At 35.0% G+C, this 25,589-nt stretch overlaps 1 protein-coding gene across 1 annotated transcript in view; it reads left to right on the forward strand.

Moving 5' to 3' along the window:
• Positions 1-25,589, forward strand: part of LOC115225268 (adhesion G-protein coupled receptor G6-like) — a 1,160,637-nt gene that overhangs the window by 428,275 nt on the left and 706,773 nt on the right. Inside the window, exons 7-10 of the mRNA XM_036513960.1 lie at positions 9,894-9,965; positions 14,616-14,687; positions 15,841-15,912; positions 22,216-22,287. Of these exons, the coding sequence (XP_036369853.1) occupies positions 9,894-9,965; positions 14,616-14,687; positions 15,841-15,912; positions 22,216-22,287 (288 nt within the window). The remainder of the gene's footprint in view (positions 1-9,893; positions 9,966-14,615; positions 14,688-15,840; positions 15,913-22,215; positions 22,288-25,589) is intronic.

Raw genomic sequence — 25,589 nt, forward strand, 5'->3', positions numbered from 1 at the left:
CTACTACTACTACTACTACTACTACTACTACTACTACTACTACTACTACTACTTTTATGCTCTTCACCCTTTTCAGATTTCTCCCTCTCTCCCCGTTATCTTCGTTGTAAATATTCTCTATATCCTTCTTTCTCTATTTTCCTCCTTTTCTTCTTTCTGTTTGTTTTCTAATTATTCTTTCTCTTCCTAAAATTCTTCTCGACTAACTAAATAAAACTCATCATACTTCATGGTCAGCATCATTAAATTCTTCTTCTTTTCTTCTTCTTCTTCTTCTCTTCTTCTTCTTCTTCTTCTTCTTCTTCTTCTTCTTCTTCTTCTTCTTCTTCTTCGTCACCTCTTCCTTCTATCAATTTTCTTCTTTTTTCTTTGTATACTTTTCCCTCTTCTTCAACATCGTTTTCTGTTTCATTTTCTCCTCTTTCTCCACCTCCTTCTCCTTATTTCTCTCCTTCATCTTATTTTTCTTTTACTCCTTCTGCTTCGGCTTCTTCATTTTCGACAGCTCGTTCTTGATCTCTTTCTTGTTTTCTTTATCTCCACCTTTTTTTCTTTTCCTGGTGCCTCTTTTGCATTTTCTTCTACCTTTTTCTTCTGCTCCTATTTACTTTCCTTCATTTATTTTCCTGTTTTCCTTCTTTAAGTTTTCTTTCACTTCTTTAAATTCATTCAGGTATTTTATTTCTGCCTCACCGCCGTCATCTTTTACTTTATTTTCTACTCATTCTTCTTATTTTTAGTTCCTCCAGATTTCATCCCACTTCATCGGTTTATACTTTTCGGACACTCGATTCCCGCCGACCTTTCAGCGTTTTGCTTCTTCTTCTTCTGTCTGTTCATTTTCCCCTTTCTTCTTTTCTTTGCTTTCCTTCTACCCCGTCCCTACATACCCTTCTACATATTTTCAGTAGAATATATATAGACTATAAATATATATAATTTATAGACTAGTTTATCAAATCCTTGTATATCTAAGGCTGAGAGAACAAAGGGGCAGTATCTTTTAGGGGTGGGGCTGATGGAGCAGACAGAAATCATAGATGGTATGGTTATAAAAATGAAGATTTATTGGAAGTAATATCATGAGGGTTGGTAAAGGAATGCTTAAAACAAGATGTTAGCTGACAAGGGTGTCGCCCACTAGCAGACCATTGATAATGAAACAGGGGAAGTCTTATCATGTAGTACTATAGTTAAAGACTGTTGCTATTGTATACAGTTAGTTTAGGGTTTTATTCAGAGGATTATTAAGAATACCATTAAAAAAATATAAAGAAATTTTTTGAATACTTTTGAGTATATGCCAAACTATTTACAAGAACAGAGGGAGGAAAAGAAATTATCTAGAAATAGTTTAATATTTATACATATTGTACACTTAAGTACTAACTCATCAGATACCTCTGGATATCCTTGTTTCTTTATTTTTGTTTTATATGTATATATAAATGTGTGTGTGTTGATATGTGTTTGTAAGTGTGTGTGTTTTTTCTGTGTGATGGCAGTTCCGTGTCTGTCTCTTTTGTGCATGGATGAGTGTGTGCGAGTGTTCCAGCATTTGAGTCTTAATCGGTCGGGTCGGTAAGTCATGTACGGCGTTTATCTCTTGTTCATCGTTCATTACTCCTCCCCTCATTCTCCACCACAACTTGCACATTGTTCGTTACGACTGCGATGAGGAGGAGCAACAACAGTAGTAGTGGTGGAAGTGTCCCTCCGTTTAATGGATACCTACAGCGAGAGGGAATAGGAATATCGATCAGAAATTTGTGAAGGATTGTGTGCTTCGTGATATCGATTCTGCGTGAATGTGAATGTGCGTGGGTCTGTGAGAGGGTTCTATTGCATCTCTATAAGCTTGTGTGTGTGTGTGTGTGTGTGTGTGTGTGTGAATAAAAGTCTGTTTCTTGTATCCATGGATGTGTATATGAGGATATCTTCTTGATTTTGTTCTTTTCCTTCTTCATTTTCTTCTTCGTTTTCTTCTTTTTGTGTCTTATCATATTCCTCATTTACCTTCTTCATATTTCCATATTTCCAGTGTTTATACTTTTCTCTCTTTTATGATTTCTTCATAATTTCTTCTGTCTCTATATTTCGCTATTAATCTTTTCATCTAATTCTTGTAGTAGTTCCATCACAATTACCGCCGCATTCAACATTATTGACGTCTTCTCTTTTGTCATCATCGCTGTTATCATTTCCTTCATCATATTCATATTTATCTATCATCCACATCGTCAACTTCAAGATTGTCCACTTCATCATCCGAATCATTCATAACCGTAAAACGCCATGATCAGATGCACAATCTTCAACATCACCAACAACATCAACATCATCGCCAGCACAAACATCACCAACAACATCATCATTCTCTCTATAATATTTTTGATCATCATAAACATGCTAATCACCGTGATTAGCTGGATGATCAGTGTTAATACCACACCCCATCATTAGAGTCATAATATCATCGCCATCATATGTTCACGTTCTCCACTTCATGATCATATACATCATTAACACAACTACCACTGCCACCACCAACAACATCACCATCCACTGCACCACCACCATTAACCCTATCATTGTTATCCAAATCGTAATCTACTCTGCATCTCTTCCATCATCTAATTGTTTAGACATGATATTTAATATCCTGTTACAAATCGGATCCATACAAGTCCTTAATATCATTTTATTTTACAGGTATTTGGGTGGTAATGGCATGAAGATCGAAGCACAAATCTTCCATAATCTTTCCGGCTTAACAACTCTGTAAGTTGATTCATTTATATTTATAGTATTTCATTGAAGATATATTTCCAAGTATGTAATGATTCCCCTATTTCGTTTGAGGCACCGTCACCCATTCTTTGCTATGCTGCCACGTCATACCCTCTGTCTCTCCTTCTTACTCTCCTTCTCTCTCTCTCTCTCTCTCTCTTTCTTTCTCTCTCTCTCTCTCTGAATGTGGGCCCATTGCTAAATGTAGGGATATATGAGTGTAATACTTTAAGGAAAATACTTCGTTCACGCATGTGACGATATATACATATATAATTCTGTATATATATATATATATCAGTTTGGTAAATAAGTTCTTGGACACTTTTAAAATATCACTTTAAAAACAATTAAAAAAACCACAAAGTACAGTCAATCCAAAAGGTAATCACTCTCGTTATCCATCAACTTTTGCCATCTTTCAGGTAAAGGTTTTCATCCTTTCATCCAGATACCGCGTGGCTTTGAATCAATAAATTCGTAAAGGAACGATTTCATACCCTTTTCGTTTTCTAACACCGTATTTCCAATCGCGCGTTGCAAGGCAGAGAATAAGTGGTAGTCAGAAGGGTTAAGGTTCGTGTACCATAATCTCCCAGACTGCCTCCTTCACCTTCTCCGACGTCTTCTTTGCACGATGTGCTGGCGCGTTGTCTTGGTGGTAAATTTTCTTCTTCAAATTTGAGTGTTTTTCGGCCAGCGCGATATTTAGACGGTCGATTTGTTCTTAGTAGACATCCTTCCAAACGGTGGTTTTGCGTGGAAGAAGATCCAACATGATCATTCCACTGCAATCCCACCAAACAGAACCTTCTTTTGAAGAAGCGGCCCTTTTGGCGAAGGTTTTGGTTGTTGTCTGCGCCTCACGAAGTAGTACAGTACCCACGTGTCTACCATAGCGATTACTGACTCCAATCAATCCAATCTTCGGCTTCGCCAGAGTAGTACCGTTCGACCGACACAGTTCTCGGCTAAGGGTCGCGCATCGGCTGCGTCAGCGCCCGCAAAGGCGCTTGACATACACCGCGTGCTTCGCAACAGATAATGAGCCACCGCTCGGCGACGGCCCGATCCCTTCTCCATTTAAAATAGCTTCGTAAGGGACATTGTGTAGTAATCAGTTCTCGTGACAGAGGGGTTTCGTCATTTTGGATAGTTGAAGAATAAGTAGGAATGAGTCTAGAGAGTGAAAGAAGGGATGTAACAAGTGGGAGAGGGGACAACTGGATCCTTAGTATAATTTTTAAGAAATGGTCAAATTTGTATATTGAAGTGTGGTCTGTACTTTTGTATGAACAGGTTTTCCTTGTTTAGGCGTTCTTGTAAGGGGATTGAATCTTTGCATTGGTATAATTGGAAGATACGAAAATTTGGCGTTTTATTACTTACGCATCTGTCGATATGGTCGCCCAGTGCTATCTGTCTGTATGGAGGGAACCGAATCTGTTCTTTATGAGTGTGACTCTACGTCTCAAAGTAGGGCTCGTTTGGCCCACATAATTGTGACCACAGCCTGAGCAGGTTAGGACATAGATAAGGTTCTGGGAAGCACATGTGAAGTGGTCTTAATTGAGAATATTTTCCCTTGCTGGAATGTGAATTCCGGGCCTTCAGTTAAGTATGGGAATGTACCACAATTAGGTCTTCTGCATTTTTATATGTTGGTTTCGTATGTATTGAAAATAGTTTTGCATTTGTTAGGAGTATCTTGAGTGATTTGTCTTGTCTTTTGCATTTTAGTAGTTTGTGTGTATTTAGGATGCTTTTCATTTTCGGGTCTTGAGTGAGCAGACGGATATTTTGTATAATTGTGTTGTATACTTCATTTTTTTCTGGGATTGTGGGTTGATAGGTATGGGAGTGATTTAAGGTGATGTGTGGTGTTTTGTTGTGTTGTCCTTAGTGTGTTTGTGTCCAATTTCTTGGTACGTTTAATTCTATGTTCTATAAGTGTAGATGAGTATTGACGTTCAATGAGTGTTATTTTGAGTTCTTATAGGCGAAGTTCCCGAGTGGTTGTGTCAGATACAATTATTGAGCTCCTTTTTGCTAGATCGAATGGGATATTTATTTTGGTGTGTTTCAGTTCATGGCATCCTAAACATATATATACAAATTTGACTATTTTAAAAATGATACTAAGGATCCAGTTGTCCCCTTTCCCACTTGTTACATCCCTTGTTTCACTCTCTAGACTCATTCCTACTTATTCTTCAAATATCCAAAATGACGAAACCCCTCTGTCACGAGAAGTGATTTCTGTACAATGTCCCTTAAAAAACTAATTTAAATAGCGAAACCGGTTGGATTTCACGACATCCATATAATATGTATATATTTATAAAAAAGGTATTAAACTATATGAAAAGAAGACATTTCTCTTCCACTCTTTATATTTTTTCTATATAATTTCAACTCATAATTTTGCCACGTGGTGTATACTGAATCTTCAGTATCTTTACACCGTGTATATTTTTATATTTCTACTATATATATATATATATATATATATATTTCTACTCTCTCTCTCTCTCTCTGTATATATATATATATATATATATATATATATATATATATATACATATATGTATATATACATATATATATATATATATATATATATATATATATATCTATATATATATATATATATATATATATACACATATAAATACACATACAGGGATTGGACAAAATAATGAAAACACCTAGCATCATAGTATCGTAATTTTGAAATATCTATTAAACCATTAAAAGATTTGTTTTTTGAATTATTATTAATGTTGCTTAAAAGGTTTTGCTAAAATTGCTCTTTCTCTCCAAATATTATCAAAAAATGTAATTAAAATTCATTAAAATGGCAGATCTATCGGACTATCAAAGAGGTCAAATTGTTGGTGCTCGTATCGCAGGCGCTAGCGTAACGAAAACAACCGAAATATTTGGTGTAGCAAGAAATACTGCCTCAAAGGTAATGACAGCGTTTGAGAAAGGGGGAAGACCTCCTCGCTAAAACAAAACTCCTGAAGAAAACTAAGACTTTTAGAAAGGCTCGCAAAAGTACATCTCCCAAAATTACTGCAGTGCTTATTGACCACCTCGAAAAGCCAGTCTCCACAAAACATCTTCGCCAGGAGCTGCGCTAAGTCGGATTTCACGGTGGGGGCTACAATCAGAAAACCACTACTTCCCAAAACAAAAGTTGCCTGCGTTTAGAGTGGAGTAAACACCTACAGAATTGGTCCCTAGAACAGTGGGAGAATGTTAGTTTCTCGGAGAGTTATCCTTTACCTTATTTCCGACCACCGGCCGAGTATACGTGTGGAGACAGCCAAAAGAAGCATTTGACCCAGATTACCTTTTCCATTTGTTAAACATGGTGGAAGATCTGTGATGATCTCGAGGTGCTGGTGGGCTATTTCCTAGAAATCCGTCGGCCCAATGGGTTCCCTTAATGGCAGAATTAATAGTCAAGACTATTTAAGCATTTTATCTGATCAAATTCATCCTATAGTTGCGGAACTGTATCCGGAGGGAAACGCAATATTTCAGGGTGATAATGCACCATTTCACACAGCTAAATATGTTATGAATGGCACGAGGAACATTCTAGTGAAGTTGAACTTCTTATCTGTCCACCCCAGTCCCCAGATCTTAATATTATTGAACATTTATGGTACATTTTAGTAAAACATGATATTTAAATAATATAAATTAAATAATCTTATGTATTGGCTTAAGTTTTCCATTGTATGATTTGCCTAACAGTGGTTTTATCTCTAATTTAATATAATATAATATTTTACTATAAAATTTGATTCAATCCTAAATCTGATTTTTCCCTGTAAGTTTGACATAATCATAATCGTTAAAGTTTTAAAGTTTTTCCCTGTAAGTATGACATGATCATAATCGTTAAAGTTTCTAGTTTGATAATAGAGTTTTTTATAAGAAAAATCATTATTTTTTATTTCTTTAAAAAAATTGTTTAAATATATTTGACTATTCATTTAACTATTATCATTGACCTGAATATTGACTATAACCATAATTCGAATTATTAATTGAATTTAAATTATTGTTATTCGAATTAGGTTATGGGCATGAAGCGTTCGTAGTGGTTTTATTTTTTATCTTATATTAAACTTTTTAACACTTTTTGATAGTTATATGTATTTAATTAAAAATAAATAAATGAATAAATAAATAAAAGTAAAAATATACAAATTAAAAATAAATAAATGAATAAATAAATAAAAGTAAAAATATACAAATTAAAAATAAATAAATGAATAAATAAATAAAAGTAAAAATATACAAATTTATAAATATAAATAATAATTTTATATTTTTGACTTTAAATTTAAATAATTTAAATTTTGAATTTTTTTATATATTTTGTATATTGTATTAATTAATTTTATTTCTATGTTTTGGTTTATATCACTGTTTGATTTGCCTAATAGTGGTTTTATCTCTAATTTAATTTATATTTATACTGTAAAATTAGATTTAATCCTGAATCTAAATTTTCCCTGTAAGTTTGGATTTACTCCCTAATATTATTATTATTATTATATATATATATATATATATACATATATTCACAGTTTAGGTTAGTTGAAATATATTTGTCAAATATATCAAAAGCTAAAGGCAATAAACTGCAGATACCGTGGAGGATAATATCTCGCTTATGGTAAAAAGGTGTGAAAACACCCAGTTTGTTTAGTGTCGCCTACTCTCGGGAATCTCAGAGATCGTTGTTTCAAGTTTATTGACTCTTATCGATGAGATATATCTAAGAGAGGCCATCTGAACGAACTGAATATAGCTTATAGCTTTATATATTTTTCAACCAACAGACTGACTGATTTGCGCTAGTAGGTCACCCGGTCGAGAAAAATAGCGGAGTAAAGGCGGGATTTTTTATATAAACAAAAATTGTCGCCATTTTATGGTTTTGATTTCACGCATGCGAATCATTTGTGTTTGAATTTGTCGATTACATAATATTGCAGGCTCATTTGCGCACCGTTTGAAACTAAAACAGCATTATGACCGAGTTCACTTTGCCAAAAATATCGAAACGATATCCCCCCCGGCTTGGCATTCGAGCGGGAAGCTCTAATAAGAACATTTTGAAGTGTTTGGGCATCCCTCTGAGGATTTGGAAAGAGTTGGATGAGTTTAATGGTTATTACGGAAGTACGGCACCTCGATCGTCTTGATGAGAAGAATAACTCCTCAATTTCTTGGAGAGATCCAGGAAGTGTTTGAGAATGATCCCGTCAAGTCAATCATGTTACTATGTCTCCATTCATCTTCCCCCACGGGCTCAGCGACAAACATTAAGTGTCTGGAGGAGGCAGTGCTGCTGTAGGTAAAGATGGCGGGTGCAGGAAGTCCCTATGTCGGGCATTAGGGTCTGCGCTATGCCTCACATGCCAACAATTTGTTCAGCGCACCATGTATATATATATATATATATATATATATATATATATATATATATATATATCTACGTATATATTTCACCTTGTGAAATATTTAAGATTAAATCAAAATTCCCCTGTGCCTCGGAAAATCTATTCTATGCCATTACATGCTTAGTGTGTTTAAGAAATATATTGGCCAAACAGGAATATCACTCTGTCGAAGAATCACTCTCCATAAGGAGCAAATCCGCCACCCACAATACAGACACAGGTTAGGGAACACACAGACAAGTGTACTAGGAATCTTAATCCTAATTTCCTAATTTTCCCTTTCTATTAATGTTCACAGAACACCTCAGTACAACAAAGAATGAATAAAGAGGAAACTTTCATCAACAAATATCTTCCACAACTCAATATGAACACATAACATAATACAGAACACTACTAACATTTCCATTAATATCACTACCCTCATACATCATATACCCCATTCACATTACAGATCTTTCACTACCTTATTTGCATCAAATGCATAACTACTTACCTCCCTTACACATAATCTTTTTACTCATGAACTAGTAGCCCTGACACTGTTCATTAATCGGTTTGCATTCAAAGTAATGATAAGTAAATTTACGAAACCCGTATGCTTTTAAATCTCTTTAACAATTCACAATAACTTTTATTATTTTTATTCCTATCTCAGTTCATCTAATTGTATGTATCTATCATTACATTTTACAAGAGCCTTTACTTCTTTTGATTTCCAATGTGCATTTTCACTTATTTTTCATCTTACTTTCCCCTTGCATTTCCGCGTATAGTTTCTATGTTTCAGTAACATATTTCTATTATGTATATGTATATGTATATGTATGTGTGTGAGAGTTGTCTTTGTATGTAAATAGGTGTCTATGAGTGTATCAACATGCGTGTGAGATTCAGTGTGTATATCTTGTACAGGTTGATCAATGATGTTTACAATCCTAGGATCACCCTCGCAGTCGTATATTTAGAATTATACTATTCTAATTTTAATTTTTATACAAATTGATTTGTTGTTGTTGTTATTCATCATCATCATCATCATCATCATTATCATCATCATCATCATCTTCATCGTCATCGTCATCATCTTCTTCGACTACTTCTCTCCTCCTCCTTCTCCTCCACCTTCTTCAACATCTCCATATTACTAGTGTCTTTCATCTCCCTTTTATGATTTCTTCATAATCACTCGATACTCTATGCTGCTATTTTCTATTCATCTAATACGTGTACTATTTGCAGCGCACTCACCGCCACCATCAACATTATCGACTTCTTTGTTTTATGTCAACATCGCCGTTATCATTCTCATTATGTTTATATTTATACGATATCAACATCGTCAAAATCAATATCCGACTCTTCATCATAGCATTGTTAATTACCTCAAGAACATATCCTCCAGTTTATCATCAAAGACTTCACTACTACAACTACCAACACCACAACCACCACCTCAACCACCACCATCATTATCCCCACCATCAGCATCCAATTCATCATCATCGTAATCTACTCTGCTTTTCTTCCATCATCCAGTTGTTTCGACATGACATTTAATATTCTTTCACAAATCTGATCCATACGAATTCTAAACTTAATTTTATTTTACAGAGATTTGGGTGGTAATGATATGAAGGAAATCAAAACAGAGCTATTCCAAAATCTTCCCCGCTTAAGAACTCTGTAAGTGGAATGATTCATTTTTATTGTATTTCATTGAAGATATATTTCTAAATATGTAATGATGCCCATATTTCTTTTTAAACTCCCTCACCCGTCCTTCCCTACACTATCACTCTCCCTCTCTGTCTTTAATGTTATGAGTGTTACTGCGAATGTGAGTGTGGGTTCATTCCTAAGAGCTGGTATATATGACGGTGTGTTACTTTAGGAAAGGTTTTATTGCATGCATGTGTTTATATATATAAATATATATATATATACATATATTAGTGTATCAGTACTTATACTGTACTGCTAGAAAGGGTAGTCAAAACACGAACCACGAACAAAAGTAGTTCCGAACAGAATGACAACAAAAAATATTTTTATTTAACCCAAAACTCTAGTTTCTGTCTTAATGAACAAACAAATTTAGTTATCATCCATAGTAAGACCGCTAAGAAAATGCATAATTATGTTGTTAATAGGTACCGAAATCTCACGTGCGTACTGCGTCCTTCTGTGTAACAAAAGGCTTTGAAAGTATGAATTTTTTTCTGTGAAATGTATAAGGGTAGAATATTTAGAAATATTTTCATACCGGCTAACATGCATAAGAAAAGTCAACAGACAACATGTTTGGGAGACGAACGCAATGTCACTTGCATACACATTACCAAATTTGTATTTTTAAAATATGGATAACATATTATTTAGCTATTCTTATTCCTTATACTAACACGCATGTTTAAATTATAGAACAGCTTACTGCTTTATGGTATGTAAACCCCTCTTAAAGGTCCCTATTTTATATCTAATCTTTATCTTGTATATATATTTATATATTTTGTGAGAATTTACACCGAAAAAAGGAAAGAAAATTCGAAGAAGGGTATGTAAACAACAAACAGATGTATTAGTTTAACGCTCGGGAAGTGAGAAAGTCTTTTACGTTTCGAGCCTACGATCTTTGACAGAAAGTATCACAGAAATAAACAGGAGAGGAAATAGAAAAAGGTTCAGTGGCTAGCGATCTATCATGGATATATATACAGGGGTTGGACAAAATAATGGAAACATCAAGCATTATAGCATCATAATTTTGAAATATCTATAAAACCGCCAAATGCTTGTTTATGTTTAAGCTTTTTTAATCCCTTACTAGTGTGGCTTAATATGGTTTGCTAAAATTGCTGTTCCTTTTCAGATACCATCAGTAAAAGGTAATTAAAATTCATTAAAATGACAAATCTATCGGACTAGCAAAGAGGTCAAATTGTTGGTGCTCGTATTGCAGGTGTAAGCGTAACAAAAACAGCCTAAATGCGCGGCGAATCAAGAAGTACTGTCTCGAAAGTAATGACAGCATTTAAGAAAGCGTGAAAAACCTCCTTGTCGAACGAAACTCCTGAAGAAAACCAAAACCTTCAGATAGGGATCGTTAGATTCTTACGCGAATTGTTAGAAAGGATCACAAAAGTACAGCTCCCAAAATTACTGCAGAGCTTAATGACCACCTCGAAAACCAACTTTTCACAAAACCTGTTCGCCGGGAACTGCACAAAGCCGGATTTCACGGGAGGGCTACAATCGGAAAACCACTATCTTAAAAACCAAACGTTGCAAAGCGTTTAGAGTGGAAAAAGCACCTACAGAATTGGTTCCTGGAGTAGTGGAAAATGTAGTTTCTCGGACGAAAATGCATTTTAGAAAACCAAGTAAGGCGTCGATATCCTCCAGCATCATCTCTGCACAAACTGGAGACAAGAATGGACAAAACTTCCTTTGGAAACAATTTGTACGAGTCCATACCTCGTAGAATGAATTCAAGCTGTAATTACTGCCAAAGCCTACTCTACTCCATATAAAAGTAAATTTGTTTGAAATTTTAAGATGTTTCCATTACTTTGTCCTACCGCTGTACATTGTATAGATGTATATATATTCATCTATACCTGCCTTTGTATTTTTACCCTTTTTCGAGATGAGAGTAATGTCTCTCCAATACACATGACTTAATTTTTAATTTTAATTTTAATACACGGATACAGTATTTATAGTTATTCTTATTCCATAAACTTACATCCCTGCTTAAATTGTTTAACAACTTATTTACCCCTGTCTCTCAGACTGTTTTTCTGTAGCCCTATTATGGTTCCCCAATTGTATTTGTTCCTTAGCATCCCTGTCTATATACATTTATTTATATCTATTTATATTCTTACCATTTTTCTTATTCATATTTCTTGGTTTATGAATTTAATAACTATATAATCATAACTCCATATTTATTATGTATACATACTATGTTTACAATATGTCTTGCACCTATCTCATAATAATCTAACTTTATTGTCCCCCATTATACTTATTTTTTACCATGAATATTTATTTATTCATATCTATATCTTCACAGCGAATTCTTTTAATTATTGTTTGATTACTTGGCTTTGCTATTTAAACTATATTTGGTCCTATCTCCACCTATATATATATATATAACATATATATATATATATACTATAATTACAATTTACTTATACCTACAGCCTAACGCACTAACTATTATTTCCTCCAACTTCCAGTCTTTAATTAATTAATTATTTTCTTTTCTTTCATTTTCTTCCTATTCTTTGTAGAATCCTTTAATATTTTTTAGTTAAAAATCCACTCGACTTATAATAATAATAATAATAATAATAATAATAATAATAATAATAATATTATTATTATTATTATTATTATTATTATTATTATTATTATGCAATTATTGTATACAGTGCTCAGGTGCACCACAACTTGTCACAAGTGCGTATAAAGAATATGCAGTAATGTACAAATGTTTGGAAAGTGAACAGTGTATGAGTCAGATACATGCTTGCGTGTGTATGGAGGGAAGAAAATCAGGTGTAGTGTTGGCAAATCTCAGGAAGCATGGACGTTTTGAAGGATGTTCCAACAACTAGCAACTGATGTCGGCAGTTTGTTCCATGCTTCAGCAACTCTTAGCGTGAAAAAAATGTTTCCGGAAGTCATGGGAGCTGTGCTGTTTTCTGACTTTGTAAGCATGTCCATGGGTGTTAGACAGGTGGAGTTTGAAAAGGTACTCAGAGTTATTGTTTGTAAGATGGTTAATAATTTTATGGGTGTTTGCCAAGTCAGCTGCCAGATATCGGAGTTTTAATGTATCCATGCCCAGGGAAGTAATGCGTTCAGAATATGGCAAATGCCTGATGGACGGTATTATTTAGTATAATATTTTTACTTCATACGTTGCATACCTCTCCTAAGGCTCTAATCTGCACATTTATATCTAGTCCATGTATTACCCATTTGTCTTGCTTTCTAGTAACTTAACTATTATCTCCCTTCGACTCCTTGCATGAAGTAATATCTAAGTATTAAATTATTCATTTATGATAATGATAATTTTTATTTGACTTAATATTGAATTACCCTATAAAAACCATAGATTTTTACTATTTTCTAATTCACCGAAAAAATATATTTACATTTACCGGGTCTCATTCTTTGTAATCCCTGAATTTAGATTCTTCCTAGTTTTTCATTAGCTTTTCACCTTTATATTAATTGCACTATATGAACCAAACCTGAAGCTACATTCTAAATCACTGTAAAAAATACATACTTATTTCTACATGGTTTCGCTTTAGTATGTCACTAATTCACCCCTATATTAAAAACCTACTTCCGGTTTTGTGGGCAATAAATTTGAATATTTATATAATGTTATTAATAAGTTTTAATTAATCTTGTTGAACTGACCCATATTATAAAAGCCCTTATTATGAAATTTACAAGCATACATTTATTCCCTTTATTTCTTATTTATTTATGTTAAATATTATATCTCCTTACTTGAGCCTTTTAACATGTTTACACCCGGTATCTCACCCAAGGAGCGCTGCATATCTGAAATGTTTAAATTTTTTAAATTTTATCTACTAGTTCTGTTCTTCATAACTCTAGCTCAGTAATAAGCTTTTCAGGGGTGAGAGGCTATATTTTGTAAGTCTATATTAATTGTCCTTACCACGCTTTTATTGTAGCATTTGCTCGTTGTTGTTGTAGTTGTTTTTATCTGTTTTCCTTCTTCTTCTATTTTTTCTTCAGCAATTTTTCATTTAATACAGCTATTAATTGTCTTTTCCTTCATTTTTCTTTTTCTTCTTTTTCTCCTTCTTATACTTATTCTTACTTTCTTCCTATAATAATAATAATAATAGCAACAACAACAACAATAATAATAATAATAATAATAATAATAATAATAATAATAATGATAATTGCCTTCATCATCATCGTTTTCACAATCTAATCAAAAATATTATCTTCATCAAAACTACCACAGTTCTCATGTACTCTGCTATTCCCTCATTTTCCTCGATTCCACTACAAACACCACCTCCATCCTCATCCCCTTCATCCTCCTTAATACCTTAATATTATCATCAGCTTCTTCCTCATCTACATTCATTCCCCTACTCGAAGTTATTGTTTTTCCATAATATTTCAGTTTTTTATTATAAAATAAGTTCGATACATTTTCTAATCACTAGCAATATAATCTATAGAGATTTCGGTGATAATAATGTTTTACAATAAAACTCCGTCCTACCTTCTCTCATCAGCTAAACTTTTATGTTACAGATACTTGAATGGAAATAACATCGACAAAATTCAAGTAGGAACCTTTGATAATCTGTTCCAGTTAAGCTCTCTGTAAGTTGGAAAAGTCTTGCTAATATTTCATTGAAAATATATTACTAAATATTCAAAAGCTCCTTATTTCCATTATCATTCCGTCACTCTCTCTCTCTCTTTACATTCTCACTCCTTTTTATAGAAAGCTAAGGTTGTTTGTGAATGTCTGTAGATATGAGTGTCTATTTCTATCTTACCCTGTTTCTCTCTCTAAATTTCCCTCTAAATCGCATTCATTGTCTCGCCATGTGTGTGTATGGGTGAGAGTCTCAGTGTGTATCAATGGGAATGCACGTGAATAGGGGTACGTCTGACTATGTATGTGTCTGTCGTAATGTGTGCATATGTTTGTGTACTTCTCTCTCTCAGTATATATATATATATATATATATATATATATACATCATCAACTTTCTCAGCATCAACATCACCATCACCATCATCATCATCACTATATCCTTATTCGTTTTAATATAACTTTCACTCCTAAATATATATGTAGGACCAAATTTTGCATATTTGTATTTTTGTACGCCATTCAAATTTTCAAAGTTTTTCAAAATGTCTGGCCTATTCGTCATTTATATATGAGGGAGAACTTTTCTCCTCCACCTCCTCCTCCTCCTCCTCCTCCTCCATCTTCTTCGTTTTCTTCTTCTATTTCTTCTTCTTCTTCTTCTACCTTCTTATTCTTCTTCTCATTCTAATATTCTCCTTTTTCTTCCAGTCCTAACCCTTCCTCTTATACGTATTATTTCTCTGTTCCTATCTTCATAATAATAATAATAAATAATAATAATAATAATTGCCTTCATCATCATCGTTTTCACAATCTAATCATCAAAAATATTATCTTCATCAAAACTACCACAGTTCTCATGTACTCTGCTATTCCCTCATTTTCATCGATTCCACTACAAACACCACCTCCATCATCATCCCCATCATCCTCCTTAATACCTTAATATTATCATCAGCTTCTTCCTCATCTACATTCATTCCGCTACCCGAAGTTATTGTTTTTTCCATAATATTTCAGTTTTTATTATAAATAAGTTCGATACATTTTCTAATAACTAGCAATAATCTTTATAGTCATTTCGGTGATAATAATATTTTACAATAAAACTCCGTCCTACCTTATCTCATCAGCTAAACTTTTATGTTACAGATATTTGAATGGAAATAACATCGACAAAATTCAAGTAGGAACCTTTGATAATTTGCCCTGGCTAAGATATCTGTAAGTTGGAAAAGTCTTGCTAATATTTCATTGAAAATATGTTACTAAATATTCAAAAGCTCCTTATTTTCGTTATCATTCTATCTTCTTCTCTCATTACATTCTCACTCTTTTTCGATAAAAAGCTTTGATTGTTTGTGAATGTCTGTAGATATGAGTGTCTTTCAATGTATGAGAATATTAATGTATATTGTTATTACATTTTTCTATAATATTTTCCAAATATTATTCCAAATATTATTCAAACTCTTTCTTCTTCTTCTTTTTCTTCTACTTATTCTTCGTCTTCTTCTTCTTCTCCTCCTCCTCCTTCTTCTTCGTCTTCTGCTTCTTCCTCTTCTCCTCCTCCTCCTCCTTCTCCTTCTTCTTATTCTTCTTCTCATCCTCTTCTTCTTCTTCTTCTTCTTCTTCGTTCCTCTTCTCCTCCCCCTCCTCCTCCTCCTTCTTCTTCTTCTTCATCTTCTTCTTCTTCTTCTTCTTCTTCTTCGTCTCCTTCTTCTTTGCCTTCTGTTTGTTCTTCGTCTCCTTCTTTTTTGCCTTCTTCTTATTATTCTTCTTCGTCTCCTTCTTCTTTGCCTTCTTCTTCTTCTTCTTCTTCTTCTTCTTCGTCTTCTTCGTCTTCTGCTTCTTCTTCGTCTGCTTCGTCTTTTTCTTCTTCTTCTTCGTCCTCCACTTCTCCTCCCTCTTCTTTTTCTTTCTCTTCTTTCTTCTTCTTCGCCTTCGTTTTCTTCGTCTTCTTCTTTTTCTCTCCTTCTTCTTCTTCTTCTCTTCTTCTTCTTCTTCTCCTTCTTCTTCGCTTCTTCTTCTTCTTCTTCTTCTTTTCCATCTTCTTCTTCGTATTCTTCTTCTCTTCGTTTTCTTCTTCTCCTTCTCCTCCTCCTCCTCCTCTTCCTTCTCCTCCTCTTCCTCCTCCTTCTTCTTCTTCTTCGTCTTCTCCTTCTTCTTCTTCTTCTTCTTCTCCTTCCTCTTCTTCTTCTTAATCTTCTTCTCCTCCTCCTTCTTCTTCTTCTCCTTCTTCTTCTACTTCTTCTTCTTCGACTTCTTCGTCTTCTTCTTCTTCTCTTCTCTTCTTCTTCTTCTTCTTCTCTTCTTCTTCTTCTTCTCCTTCTTCTTCTCCTTCTTCTTCTTCGTCTTGTTCTTCTGCTTCTTCTTCGTCTTCTTCTTCTTCTTCTTCTTCTTCTTCTCCGTCTTCTTCTTCTTCTTCTGTTTCTTTTTCTCCCTTTTTCTCCTTCCTCTACTCTCCTTCTCTTCTTCTTCTTCGTCTTCTTCTTCTTCTTCTTCTTCTTCTCCGTCTTCTTCTTCTTCTTCTTCTTCTGTTTCTTTTTCTTCCCCTTTTACTTCTTCCTCTACTCTCCTTCTTCTTCTTCTTTTTCTTCTTCTTCTTCTTCTTCTCCTCCTCCTTCGTTTTATTATATTTTGTTCGTTCCACTTTGTCGTCGCAAATTTCTTTTATCTTCGTTTTCCTCTTCTTTTCTCACTCATTGAACATCATCAAGCGCGTCATCATTCCCTTCCACAACTACAATATTCATTACCATCGACGTTTTGATTGTCTACATCATATTCATCATCTTCATCATCATGTACCACATCAGGGTCATCAAAATCATCATCCCCTCATCGACAGTATCTTGATCACGATCATCATCATGATCATCATCAGCATCATCATCATTATCTTGAACACTACTATCATGATCCTCTTCCTGTACTTCCTCATTTTCATCAATTTCGCCATCACAACAGTCACTACCAACATCACCACCATTACCACTAGCACTACCACCAACACCATCATCATCACCAACATTATCATCATCATCTCTTCAGCGTCTAATTGTTTTGCCAAATAGAGATCGAAAATAAACTCAGACTCTGCAGTGAAAAAAAATGGACAAAATCGAAACCTGGGCAGATGAAAATGTAAAAAGCGAACGCTAATGCCTTCTCAAGATTTCAAAAGAATGTACCTCAGTGCGCTACAGCATATGGCCAGGAAGATAAGGGAAATACTCAGTTTAGCAATTCTCAAATGTCTTCAATTCCTTATTAGGAAATATGCAAATAAGCATGTCTCATGAGTTCACTTAGAGAAGAAACAAAACATCAGTTATTTCGGCGTGAACTTAGCCACGGCCGTAATGGTTTTCTTGTGATTCCTTTAGAGACGTGCAAGAAAGCTCTCGCCAAACCACTACAGATACTTTTCCAGAGCTTCCTTCCATGTGGTAAACATCCCAAAATGCTAACAGTGAAATATACTGATAAAGGGTGAAGTAGAGATGTTTCTAAATATTACAGATCGTTGTGCGAGAGTACGACACCCACTGGCCAGAATGGACTGGACCACAACATATAAATAGTAGCGGTCTGACTCAGCGAGGTAGTTCGTGCTAGTTCCACAGATCGTGTGTTTATAGTTCAAAGCTTACAGTACGAGTTAGCGCGGATTGGTGGTTAGTGTCGTTTGTTTCGATTACACTGTTGCAGTGTATTTGTTTCTCAAAAAGGATATAAAATCTGGCGATGAGTACCGTTCGAAACTCACATTGATTATTTGACAATTTCTGCGTCATGGAAATCCTATTAGCCGCAGTAGTGCAGCTTCAAGAGAAGCAACAGGAACAACTACAGGAGTTGAAAAAACAAATACTACAAAAACAACAATTGAGTTATAGTCAGGGAAGTTCGAAAATCCAGTAAACTCGTTTACGCCAGATTACGTGACTAAAGCAATTTCTGAATTTATGTATAATCTGGATAATGTTATTACATTCCTCGTGTATTATAGAAGATAAATTTTAACAACGATTGCTATTCATGGTTGGAGGAGCAGAAAGTAAGGCTTTTACTACACAAGGTAGCTCCTGCCGATCATGAGCGTTACTGTAACCTTATTCTACCCAAAAAGTCGATTGAGATTGTTAACCAAGAAACCGTGGAACTCCTTTCAAAAGCTTCTTTGCTAGATGTTCATTATTCGACACTAGAATGGAGTGTTGGAGCGAAACCAAATATGAGGAGGAGGATTAGTCAACCGTATGTGCGAAAATTTCAAACTCCAGGATCTCACTCAGGATATCTTCAAATCACTTATCTTCGTGCAAGGACTTATACCATCTGAAGATAGAGAAATGTGGGCGAGGATTCTCTCAAAAATGGAGCAAGCGAACCAAGATTTATCTCTACGGACCATAAGAATGTATTACTATGGTCAAATCTTAAGCATGATGTGAAAAGAAAACAAGACCACGCTATGCAAAACTTCAAATGTGTCGTCCTGGGAAACACAGTAAATAGGTGTCAGGCTCCAAGCTGTGTTATATTTGCGTGCATAATACGAAGGACATAAGCAGTGGTTCATGTTTCGCGCTCGCTAAAAGTAGCAGGGAAGAGATATAGTCAAACTGAATAAGGAGGCACTAGCAATTATTTTTGCAGGTAAAAAATCCACAGGTTTCTGCAAGGCAGGAGTTTTTTTTTTATTTGCTGTCGTTTTATGGATTTACAAAATGGTTACCGACTCATACAGCGAACCACCTGCAACGCTGCTGGTGTAATATTTCAAGATTCAATACATTCCATCGAAAAATCGGTCACGTGGACTGCATTTCGAGATGAATTCCAAAGATATCGCACCACTAGAAGACACTGTTATAACCGCACTGCAGCCAGAAAGTGAAATTAAGAGAGCTATGACAAACGTTAGACAAGAACTATCAGTGCGGCACAGAATATAAGAATGAAAGATGTAGGTGATGAGTATATATACGAAATTAAGAGATGCTTTAAAAATACAGAGAATAAAAATTCAAATGGCTGTAGGTTTTGAATTTGCGACGATATTCTGATGTATACCCAAAGAGTGGTGGTTCCAACTACAATACAAAGAAGTTATTGCAATAATTTCACAGCGGACATCCTAGAATGGCAAAGATGAAGGTTCTGATGAGGCGTTATACCTCTTGGCCGTCCATGGACCGAGATATCGAATACTTTGCGAGAATGCACTGATACTGTGCACTCGCAGCCAAAGCACTGGCGGTAAAATATCCATCGTGCCCTGAGACGGAGAACCCATGATCTAGGTTACATATGGACTTCGTGGACCATTAAACGGTATTACTATCTAATCGTAGTAGATAGCTGTAATAAGCGGCTGGAGGTTTGTAGGTGCAATAGATCAACGTCTAAAACAGCTATAAAGTTCATATGCGAATTGTTTGCGTGATACGGTGTCCCTGACACGCTAGTTTCAGAAAACGGAACACAGTTCTCTGCGTATAAACTGAAGAACTTCTGTAAAAGGTATGCGATAAAGAATATTTTCAGTCTACCCCACCACCGGAGGTCAAACGGGCAGGTAGAAAGATTTGTGGACACTATTAAATGAGCGTGAAGAAAAATTCTTAAGAATACACAGAGTAACTCTCAATCCAAGCACAAATTCAGGGAAGTCTTCCGTGAAAAGTCATCTTTGATTAGTAATTATCAGAGAAAAAAGACGTAAAGGAAAGACGAAAACGCCAGCGAAATACGTCGAGAAAGGTGATAGAATACATCCCAAAACCTATAGAAATGGTAAAGAAGGCTGGGAAGATGGCCATGTTACCAGAAAAAAATGGAGGTATGATATATCTAATTGAATGGTCACACACCAAACATAAGAGACATACAAACTAACTAAAGACGAGGCTTACCGAAGATCAGGAAAACATTCCCATGGAAGTATTCTATGAAATATTCGATGGACCGGCACCAAAACTAATAGTGTCCTTTGGAACCAGCTTGGAAAGAAGAAAGCAGACCGAACACCTTGAGATGATGCCCAAAGGAACGAGATACTAAAAAGTATAATAACATACATAAACAATTTCTTTATTCTTTTGGAACAGGAAATCTCAAAAAGGGGGATGTGCGAGAGAACGGCGCCCCTTGGCTAGAATAGACTGGATCTCTACACATAAATAGTAGCGGTCTGAGTAAGTGAGGGAGTTCCATATTTCCAGCGTTGATAGTTCAAAGCTGGGGTTCAAAATTCACAGTTTGAGTTAGCGTGTTGGTTCTTAAAAGATTTTTGTTACGTTACGTGTTCTTACTGAAGTTTGTTTCGATTGTAATGTACTGTTGCAGTGTATTCGTTTATCAATAAAGATGTAACACAAATAAATATCTTAGACTTCTCATGTTAGGAAAGTCATAAGGCGCGTTGTCAGAAAGCAGTTGATTACGATCTAAGAACAAAACTTTTTCCGCAAATATGCAGTGTGGCGTCTGTCCAGAAAGGCATTGCTTCACACAGCTACTACAGCAACGTGACTGGGTACTGAAATAATAGATGAACCTTTCAAATATGGAGGATATTTGGTTTATACCATCGTCAATATTCCAGCATCAGCCATCTTTAACTAGTCTGCAATTAAAATGTTAATATTTTATATTTGTTGAAAATGTCGCAGTGTGTGTGATGTCATTATAAATACGGTACTCACGCTCCTTTATTATACTACATACTATGTTACAAGTTTTCCAATTTTCTAGAATTTATATAATATATAAAAAAAAAACTAATGTATTATTTCCAATAAAGTAGAATCCCACTGTCTATGGAACTGCTATGATGAAGGATATTTTGTCTATAAACTTTTAAAAATGAAAAATTATTGTTACATATACGTTGAATGTGGCTCTGAAAAACTTGTGAGCTGTTCTTAAGATAAGTGTTTTAATTATTCATGGTTTATTTTCTTGCAATGTTGTCAATATCTTGCCACTGGAGTTTATATGGAAAATAATATTTGTGAGCATCATGTAAGGCTAGAGATGGGAGTGATGACGTCCCTTGCATATACTATACGGACACAAACTGTGTGCCGGTAGCCAACTGGAAAATATGTTTTCCTGAGGCTAAAAGACAGTAACATCGCCCTTGTATAGGACTAACACATTATGTTGGCAAATAAACTTTAATATTTGTTGATTATAAATGTGAAAGTTATATAAAACACATATTGTATACACAACAAAGTCTCGTTGTTGTTTTGTTATTTTTATAGCTTATCATCTTCCATTTTTTGCTGCTCGAGTATCACAGAAGACTTTCTCTCCCGTTAGGATATCTAAATTAGATTAATGGAATCTACTCCCATCCAAACTACAGACAGAAAAGTCATAGAGAAATAAAGATCTTTCAGTAAACATGAGCTTTTATTCGGTTAGTTTAGACAGTATATTAACAGTAGAAAACAGACTTATTAATTATACATATTTTAACTTATAGAAAACTTATTTCTTTTTTTCCAGAAATTTGAGCAACAACCAAATACAAAACTATGAGGATGGCGCGTTCTTATTCCTTCCCAATATTAATTACATGTATGTACAAAACAGCTTTCTTGATTGGAAAACTAAAAGTCTTTGTAAAATCATAAAATGATGTCACCAGACTAAATTCATAAAAAGATGTCATCGAACTTAAATCATAAACAGCTGCCATCATATTCACAGTTGTTTAATACAGTTGACAGTAAATAGCAATGTGTTGGTTTTAATTCTAGTGTGTCAATATGAATATTTCTGAGTATTGTGTTTTGTCATTGCAACGTCTGTGTTCAATTAACATGGAGGTTGGTTTGATATTTCATCCATGCACGGAAATACGAGGTGTGTTAAAGAGGTATCCAACTTTTAGGCAAAAAAGTATCTAACCTTAGTACATCTCACAAATTCTATTTAATCGTCATCAAAATACCCCTCTTGGGATTTCACTAACTGTCACTCTTGGCATCACTTCTTTGAAAGCCTTCGCCAGAGTGTTATGGGACACTGCTGTCGCTTTTCTCAGAGTTTCCCCCTGCGACTCAGAACGCTTCCTTTTCAGCGTCTGTTTTAGTTTGGGAAGAGCCAGGAGTCACAGAATGTTATTTAGGGAGAGCAGGGAAACTATCGAAAAAGGGGTGTGTTTTTGTTTTTGATCATGAAAGCATGAAATACGAAGTGCGTTCAGGATCTACTTGACTTTCATTTTTTGCCGACACGGCCTGCTCCAGCATGCCTCGCTCGCCACTGAGGTTCAGCCATGTTTGAAGTGGTTGTACCACTCCTTGATCTACGTTTTGCTCATGACATCATCACCAACGGCCTGCCAAATCCTTTGGGTGGTTTCACTTGAGTATTACCCACTCTTTATAAAAACTGAATGCAATATCTTTGCTCGTTGTGTCTGGTCATCTTGTGTGTAAACGAAAATCGTACTCGTGCGCACGACACGTCTGTACTATAGGCGTAGCAGCTGGAAACTGGTGCAGCCTAGCGACGCGGCGGCATACTGACGTGGCATACCGGCGCAGCATACTAGCGCGGAAATTTCGCACATTCACATATTTCATACTTTTTGGACGCACCTTGTACATAGAATAAATTGGAGTTGGCCCAGTGGTCTACACAGCTACACATTTTAGAAATTAAGGAAATCTCGAACGTAGGTGAATATGTTAGGAAGCCGTATAAAAATGCAATTTTAAGACGAGAAAAGGGAGGCCGTAATCAGCTGCAAAGACTCGAACTCTGTAGAATTCAACTTCTACATGAGCAGTCTGTACCTTTGAGCTAACCAATTACTGCTTCAATGGTGTCTTTCTAATGGTTAAATCATAACTTTCGGATTGTGGAAGCAATTTTATAAACAAAAATCGAAGTGTTGAGTGCGTTTCATTCTCTGTAGCGAGTTGCTGGCCACATTATTCCGTCTTATAAAGTGAATACTTTTAATCGATCTTCTAAACTGTTTTAACAGCTTTGCTCCTGCGTTCAATACATATATATATATATATATATATATATACATATGCAGAGAGGGAGAGAGAGAGAAAGAGAGAGAGAGAGAGGGAGAGAGAAAGAGAGGTAGAAAGGTCTCAAAACGTAAATAGACATTGTTATGGGCGGCTTTGGAGGATTTATATCTCGAAACAAACGCACGTCATTTGGTGCATTTACATAGTTAATCTAGAATTTGGAAGACTTGTCTTCAGTGGATTTTAATGATTTCACTCGTTTGGACATCGTACTAATGAATAATGCCCGCACAGATAGAACGGAAGAATGAGGTGTGTCTACTTTTGAGGCATTTGTATATATATATATATATATATATATATATAGATATATATATATATATATATGGTGGGGGTGGTAATACTATATTATAGTTTCGTGCTATCCAAACTATCAGTGAGAATATTTTCATAACTATTCTACTGAGACTTGACGGGTTTTACTCTTTATTTCTAGCATGAAAACATTTAGTAATTTGATTATCACACGCCTATAATATTATATCATATAAGCACTAATAATATGCACACTTCTGTACCTAATATATGAATTCTTGTTTTATTCTGGCTAAGATTTTTAGATACCTAACCACACATACTCATGCATATAATTTTTCTAATAAATATTACCGTTTTTTTAGTCAAAGCAAGAAATACAATTAACAAAATAAACAACCGTGAAGTAAATGAAGAATGAAAAGCGGAAACGGAAGATAAACTATATTTACCCCAAAACTACAAATATCATGTAAACACACCTTGAAAACATTGATTATACACTCATTAATGATATTGCCGCAATAAAATGTTTCACGGAATTATTTCCGGCTTTACGTTCAGAGTTCAAATTCTGCCAAGGTAGTCTTTGTCTATCATCCTTTCGGGGTCGATCAGATAATTCCCAGTTGAACACTGTGTTCGATGTATTTGACTAATCCACTCCCCCAACATTTCAGGATTTGTGCTGGCAGTAGAAAGAGTTATCAATATAGCATTAAAGAAACCATATTTAAAAAATATGAATATATAACACTTCCAGAGAGTTGTTTTTGAATATTAAATTACTGAAAGGCAGCGAGCTGGCAGAATCGTTTCAGCGCTAGGCAAAATGCTGAGCCTTGTGACAACACTTGAAATCAATATTAAATTACTGAAGTGTCACAAATTAAAATTCAAAGAATGAAAAGACACATGTCTTTCTGTTCTCTGGGTCTTTTTGTTGTTCACAGAAATATTGTATATCTCGACATATTATGTACACTCCCCTAAACACATTGTGCTGGCTAAAAGTCCTCATATTCTTTATAGCAATATACATATGTATACAACGCATTTTCCTTGAGATTCTGTCCTATAGTCACAGTAACAAAGCATAAGTTGCTGGCTGGCTGGCTCGCTGGCTGGTAACTATAGTGAAAGAGAATTGCCCAAAGCCCCACGCAGTGGAAACAAATTCAAAATAACATTTGTAAATTTCTTAACTGGACAACCTTACTTGCATCTACCTATATTATGTTTGTAATATTGAAACTTTAAGCAGACGATGCGGATGGCAGGTTGTCAATTATATCTACAGAATTTGGTTGGTGTCCCACGATGAACATTCGACTATTTTTATCGGAAAAAATTTTTAACCTAACGTTCCAAATTTGAAATTAGGATTTGAAAATGAAATATTTAGTCAATGTTTTTATCTAAAACATTTCCTACTTCAGACTTGGAATTCCCCATTCGCTGAATAGACCTGCCAAAATTCCTTCGAAGCCCACTATGATCGGAGCCGATGTCTGTGGGGACAATGTCGTCCCGCTATCCCAACCCTACCCGCAGCATCAATAATCTATT

The sequence above is a fragment of the Octopus sinensis genome, linkage group LG27 (genome assembly GCF_006345805.1).
Source record: "Octopus sinensis linkage group LG27, ASM634580v1, whole genome shotgun sequence".
In the NCBI taxonomy this organism is placed as follows: domain Eukaryota; kingdom Metazoa; phylum Mollusca; class Cephalopoda; order Octopoda; family Octopodidae; genus Octopus; species Octopus sinensis.